This window comes from Chaetura pelagica, unplaced genomic scaffold (genome assembly GCF_000747805.2).
Source record: "Chaetura pelagica isolate M959 unplaced genomic scaffold, ChaPel_1.0 scaffold344, whole genome shotgun sequence".
NCBI lineage: Eukaryota > Metazoa > Chordata > Aves > Apodiformes > Apodidae > Chaetura > Chaetura pelagica.
In genome coordinates, this window is record NW_009953098.1 from 1,186,234 (window position 1) to 1,192,825 (window position 6,592).

The 6,592-nt window shown below is 55.6% G+C and overlaps 1 protein-coding gene across 1 annotated transcript in view; it reads right to left on the reverse strand.

Moving 5' to 3' along the window:
* Positions 1-10: 10 nt before the first annotated feature.
* Positions 11-6,592, reverse strand: part of BTK (Bruton agammaglobulinemia tyrosine kinase) — an 8,283-nt gene continuing 1,701 nt past the window's right edge. Inside the window, exons 6-19 of the mRNA XM_009997194.1 lie at positions 5,116-5,244; positions 4,948-5,015; positions 4,234-4,415; positions 3,871-3,933; positions 3,554-3,608; positions 3,155-3,237; positions 2,934-3,061; positions 2,708-2,782; positions 2,208-2,379; positions 1,720-1,936; positions 1,031-1,095; positions 448-566; positions 196-353; positions 11-82 (exon numbers count right to left, since the gene is read on the reverse strand). Of these exons, the coding sequence (XP_009995496.1) occupies positions 11-82; positions 196-353; positions 448-566; positions 1,031-1,095; positions 1,720-1,936; positions 2,208-2,379; positions 2,708-2,782; positions 2,934-3,061; positions 3,155-3,237; positions 3,554-3,608; positions 3,871-3,933; positions 4,234-4,415; positions 4,948-5,015; positions 5,116-5,244 (1,586 nt within the window). The remainder of the gene's footprint in view (positions 83-195; positions 354-447; positions 567-1,030; positions 1,096-1,719; positions 1,937-2,207; positions 2,380-2,707; positions 2,783-2,933; positions 3,062-3,154; positions 3,238-3,553; positions 3,609-3,870; positions 3,934-4,233; positions 4,416-4,947; positions 5,016-5,115; positions 5,245-6,592) is intronic.

Consider the following 6,592-nt stretch of genomic DNA (forward strand, 5'->3'; position numbering starts at 1 on the left):
GGGTGCGGGGTCAGGGCTCCTCGTCCGTGATGTCCAGGATGCTGCCCAGCAGCGCCGTGAAGCTGGGCCGCTCCTCAGCCTTCTGCCGGGACAGCGGGGAGCGCTGCTGGAGCCGGGGCTGCCCCGCCGCTCGGCGCGGCCCCGGGAGCCGCAGAGCCCCGGGGGGGGAGCCCCGAGGGGGGGAGAGGGACTCACCTCGTGCCAGCAGCTGTACATGAGGGCATAGACCCGCTCCGACGCCTGCTGCGGGCGGTACAGCCGCAGCCCCTGGATGACGTGCTCTGTTGTCTCGCTGTTGTTAAACCTCTCGTAAGGCATCTTTCCCAGAGAGTAAACTTCCCACATCAGAACGCCTGTCACAGGGAACGGCAGGGACGGTGGGTTTGCAGAGGAGCTCACCATTGCCAGGGCAGCCTCTCCTCCTGACCTCGAGGGTCATGCTCTTACCAAAAGCCCAGACATCAGACTTGCTGCTGAACTTGCTGTACAGAAGCACTTCAGGGGGAGACCACCTCACTGGGAACTTTGAGCCCAAGGAGCTTGTGTACTCATCATCTAGAACGTACCTGCAGCAGACAAATGGACCAGGGTGCCAGGTTTGGATCTCACGTGTCACTCCCCTAAGCCCAAAAGGAACTGACAACTCTCAGAGTGACCAGAGGTTGCACTCCACATGGGTTTCAACAGGCAGAAATGTCCCTTTGCAAACAAGTGTATGTTAATCAGGATTGGGGAAGGGATGGGGTGACACAGAAGCACAGCAAAAAGGGGATGTGGAGAGAAAGCTGCAGCCAGGAGACCAGAGGTGAAGAAGGATCAAAGAGGGGGAAAGGGGGCAGGGGAAGTAAGAAAGGGGTGGTGGAAAGTAGAGAGGCAGAAGGTTGAGCCAGATACATGAAGTGGACAGGTAGGAAAACAGAGGAACAGCAGAGCTGGATGGATGGTGGGGAGCAAGGCTGAACTATAGAAAAGACTGATGAAGGAAATTGGGGACTGAGACAGGAAGGTGACACAGGTGTATCTACCAGACCTGGAAAGGCCAAAATCTGATACTTTGACTATTCCTTGTTCATTCACCAAGCAGTTGCGAGCAGCCTGTGGATGAAGAGATGAAGAGAGTCATTCCTACCAGCTTCTGCCTCTCCCATCTCCCTCCACCATCTGGAACTTCATCTTGCCCCCACCCACTTAACACTTTGCCTCACTTTTTGCCCTGCAGGTTCACCAGGATTGGGGCAAACTACAAAGTCCTCAACAAAGATAGCAAGAAAGGCATCTAGGCCTCTGTTTATCTATGGAGGGGTTTATCTGGTGGGATTTTGCCTGAACAAAGCAGCAGCAGGAGGGGGTCAGGCATGGCACCTAGCAGGACTGCAAGCTGGCAGTGCCAGCCCAAGACCTGACAAACTGCAGGCTCGAGAGCTCCCTTTTCACTGATGAGCCACTGGTGCTGCCTGTGCTGCCAAACACAAACCCTGCCCTAGCCACAGGTGCATTTCTCATCCCCTGGAAAACCACCTAGCCCTGCCCTTTCTGCAGTCTCTGCTAACTTGCTGCAGACCAGTGACTTCAGAGCATCCTGCCCATACTCAGGTGGGCAGGGAAGCCTAGAGGGATGTTCTGCAGAGAACACTGCAGAGCTGCCTCTCCTCATGTTGATAAACTAGCTGGACCCTGTCTAGGATATGCCCGAGATGTGTCCTTCAGCCACAGCCCTACCAGGTCTCTGTGCAGGAACTGCTTGGACTCCAGGTATTCCATAGCTTCACAAACATCCTTGCACATCTCCAGCAGCTCAGCAGGCTGGAACCGCCGCCGAGGTTCCCTCAGGAAGTTCAGGAGGCAGCCATTGGCCATGTACTCAGTGATGATGAAGATGGGACGCTGCTTGGTGCAGACCCCATAGAGCTGCACCAGCTTCTCATGAGACAGGTTCCTGCATTGAGGACAAGGAGAGAAATTCTGAGCATCTGGAAGGCCAAGCAGCAAAAGAAGCATCTGCCACTGAAGAGTGTTTGGGAGGAGAAGGTGCTTCTGGCCCAGCCAATGGTGGAAAAGCTCACCAGGGAATCAGCACAAAGGCAGAAGGTTCTCAGATGCATTTTGCGGTGTGAAGCTGCCTGGGACTGTCCCTCCACATGCCCCAGGAGTGCAGCCATTCTGGCAAGGCACATCCAGCACTGACCTGCAGGCTGCTCACCACTTACATCATGACTTTGGCCTCATCGATAAACTCATCCTCTGACATGGAGCCTTCCCTGATCATCTTGATGGCCACGTTGTACTGGCCTCTCCATTTCCCGTACTTCACCACGCCAAACTGCCCCGTCCCCAGTTCCTTCAGGAAGGTTAGATCCTTTGGGTCAATCTCCCACGACCCTAGGACGGAGAGGGTGAGAAAATGTGGGAGCAGGTGACATCCCTGCAGGGTGCTCCCAGTCATCTGGCCCAGCAAGCTCAAGAAGAGCTCATGAGCATGTGCTGCCTGAAAAATCATCCCAAAAAGTCCATGAAATCTGAGACCTGCTCCTCCAGGGAATGGGGAGCAAAGTAGCACCAGAGGGCCACTGAGTGTTGGGAAGTGATTCCTGGGAAGGCTGTGAGCCCTCCTGTCCTGGGACAGGCAGGATCCCAGCCCCAGAAATTTACTGCCAGTAAAGACAGGCCCTGCAACCAGGGAACTGTGAGGTAGCCCAGGCCAGCTTACCATAGCCAAGGCCAGCTGTGGAGGGAGCACTTTTCTGGTGTTGAGACACAGGGTACTTCAGTCTGGATATGAGCCCTGAAACACAAAAAAGTAGATCCTCACACCACGCTTACCTGCCACATTCCAGCAGGGAACAACAGGCCTCCTGCCTTCAGTGCAGAAAGGTGGGGATACTGTCATGTCAGTAAAAACACTGCTGGCCTCACTCTGCCCCCCACACACTGACCAGCAGAGTTGTGCTGATGGTAGGTGATGAGCTCTGGGATGGTGTTGAAGAGGTGCTTTTCTGCCAGGTAATACTGGTTCTGGGGGGTGCAGCACACAACGTAGTGACGGATGGTGCCTTGGGTGTCTCTGGAGAGACAACAGTGGCGTCAGCAGCATGGGGAAGACATGGGCCTGAGGGGCCCTCTGAGGTAGGAACAAGCTGGTTTTCAATCCACTTACCCAGAGGACTTAGCATAGACAGAGACAGTGTATTTTCCTGTCTTGCTGGTGGAGTCCCGGACAATGAAACCCCCCTCTTTGCCCTAAAACAGAGAGAGAAGAAAGGACAAGGTGGCTGTGGGAACATATGACTCTTAACAGGCAAGACCTAAGGTGAGTGAAGACCAAAGCATGGCTGGAGAGGGTGGAATAAGTCAGAGGAGTCCTAGATCCAGTCCATGTCTGCGGGGAGCACCTCCTGAAGTGCCTACCAGGAGGTCATGCTGGGATAGAAATGAATCCTGGGGCTATTAGGGCAACATTCCCCTCCCAGTGCAAGCCAAGGTTGGGTCCCAGTGTGACAGCAGCCCACGGAGAGCTGGTGTGAGAAAGGACACAGCCTCAGGAGCCAACACTTACCTCCTGTTTCAGCAGTTGCTCTGCTTGGCTCCGAGTGATATTCTTCGAGTACCACCTGGAACAGGGACACAGCCATCAGGGAGATCACCACAGCCATGGCTGTCCCCAGCCTTGTCTGACTCTGGCCCAGCCAGGACAGGTGGTGCAGGGAGCAGGGCAGGGATGGCTGTCACAGGGCCAGAGAGTCTCAAAGAGTGTGTAGGAGGGAGAGTGACCCAGTCAGGCTGGGATCACAGGCTTATAGGTTAACAGAATGGAATGTAAGAAGTTTCTGATCAAGTGCAACTTGCCACGTCCCTGTGCCTTCTCTTACTCACTCAAAGATCTCCAGGGAATTGCTGGTTTCAGTGACATAGTTGCTGGGGATGTATCCTTCCCGCCTGCAGGAGAAAAGGGGCTGGTCACACACTGATGGAGGAGGTTAAGGGGAAAGCAGATTTCTGTCCCAGAAGGCTCAAAACAGGCTCAAAAACCTTGGTGCCAACTCATTTGAGTTCATCCTTGGGGAGGGCTGACACCACAGCCTGCTTCAGTCTCCCTCACCCTCCTCATGTGCTATCCCAGATGGGCAGCCTGTCCTGGCTGCTGGGATGCTGAAGGGTGTGTTTGCACACCAGTACCTTGGCACTGGCAGAGGGCACTGTGGTGAGGGGAGTGCCACGGGCAGTGGGAGTTCTTACCCATTCTTGTCACGGGCTTTCCACCAGGGCAGGTGGCTTTCCTCCAGGATGAAGTACTCCTCACCCTTCTGCAGCTGCAGGTCCTGGGCGTTCATTGGCTGGTAGTCGTACAGGGCCACCACCTTCTTCATCTCACTTGCTGTGCTGGGGGCTGGTTCAGGGGGCAGGGGCTTCATCACCATCTTCCCCAGAATGAGGGAGAATGTGGGACATGGTGAGGCTGGCAGACATACTGTTTTCCAGGTGAGACCCTCCCCAGACCTGGCGTGGCAGTGGGTTCAGGCCAGGTCAGCAGAGTGTTTGTCTCAGCTCTCACATGTATCTCCATCAGCAGACCCATCCCCCCCAGTGCTTTTAATTGCCACATTTCCTCCTCAGACACTTGTCCTGACTAAATGTAGGTGTTTTCTCTCTACCTTTTGCCTTAACCCATTACTCCTCCAACCCTGTATCAGGGCTACTCTATCCTCCCAGCTCCCCTTGGGGAACCCAGGGGTGAGATCATTTGACTCTCCTCCAGGCCTTTGGGCTCCATCCCCTGGTTCAACCTCCTCCTCCCTTAGGGCACCATCTTGACATCCCTCTCCGGAGCAGAGCCCTGGCCTGCACATCTCTGAGCAATGCCCTGTTAGTCATTGAATGTGTTGGCTTTTACCAGGCAGACCTTTCCTTAAGCACCTTGGAGCAAACCCACATGCTGAGGCTGGTCCCTACCTGATCCTCCTCAGGAGTGGGGGGAAGAGGCTTCTTTGTCTTGCGATGCGACCGCCCAACTTTTAAACCTGCAGAATGGCAAAGTGACTGAGGTTAGCAGAGCTCCCTGGCACGGTGCTGTGGCGATCCCCAGGGGCTGGGGCAAGGGGATTGTGCCAGGTGTCTTACTGCCATTGCTGTTCTCGAGGATCTGGCAGCCCATGGCGTTCTTGGCTGTCTGAGAGCAGCACAGGTACTGCCCATCGATCCAGAAGCAGGGGTGATACTTCTGCACCAGGTCGCTGTTGTACCGGATCACTGTGGCAGAGGAAGGGAGACATGTGTGACCCAAGGCTGTGTCCCCAGCCCGCTGTGGAGAATTCTCTGCTCCCTGAAGGCAAATGATTAACCCCATTAAATCATTTCACCATCTGCTGTGCTACTGATACAGTCACATGTGGCCCTGCTGCCCGGGTTTCCCTCAGCTCATCACTCGTGCTGGTGCTGCAGCCACGCAAACCCTGTGCCACAAAACCCCCAGCTCAGGGAGGGCCAGGCCTTTCCTCTCAGATTTGATCAAAGCTCTTCAGCAGCTCTGCAAAGGGACATGAGCATGCACGGAGGGTCAGGTCCTGCTGTGACCAACCCCCCTCCCAGCTGAAACAAACAATCCCCGGGGCTGCTGAGGTTTACAGTTTGCAGCTCTTTTGAACCCTTTTTTTCAGAAGTGGGGAGGGAGAGCAGTGCTGTGCCAGGGCTCAGAGACTTCCCTTGCTGGGAGACTGCTCCCTTGCCAGGCAGGTGCTGACCAGCTTCTTCATACACCTCCCCAAGCTAGAGGGACAACTGGAAGTGCCCCAACATCACCACAGCACACTGCTGGCTCACAGCAGCCCTGCGGGGGAGACAGAGCCCCTTCTCTGGTGGAGCAAGATAAGGGCATCCTGGCAGCATTTTGTCTCCCCTTTTCCCTGTGGATTTTACACTGGCTTCAGCTACCACAGCAGCTCCCCTCCCGTAGCAGGGAAGTGGGCAGAGGGCTGGCTGCCTGCTGGAGCAGAGCAGCAGGGCTTTCATGAAATAACTGACTTCTTCATTATCAGCCTGCCCTGCTTCCGCCTCGCTTGGGCAAACTTCCCTGTGTCAATGTGAGCAGCTAATCTCGCCTCAACAGCACAAAGCCACAGAAAGATACACATGCACCAAGGGACACAAACAGGCAGCTCCAGCAGATTTCATCTGGCTGCAAGCACCCCAGCCCCTCCGCACAGTGCTCCTGCAACACGTGCTCTGCTGCTTGGCCACATCTGCTGTTTCCTCTTGCCCTCAGTAACTTTTGAGCCTGCTTGAGATAATTTGAACCAGCACCGTGAGAGGGAAAGGAGCTTCAGCCAAGGTGGTTGTGGCGCTGCAGAAGTCACAGGGGTCAAGAGATGAGTGTCCACCTCCCCCAGTGGCTGGTGTCACCTCAGGGCTGTCAGGCAGCGTGCGTGTGGGGGCACAGCACTTGCCACAGAAGGTTCTGATCAGCTCTTCTGCGGACACTGGCTAACGTAACCACGAGCCAGCCCCCGGAAGCCTGGGGCTGTGGGCCCTGCTGCACGCACAGCTGATGGCTGGTGTTTGCCTTCCAGGGGAGCCACAGAGCCCCCAGACTCACCGCTCT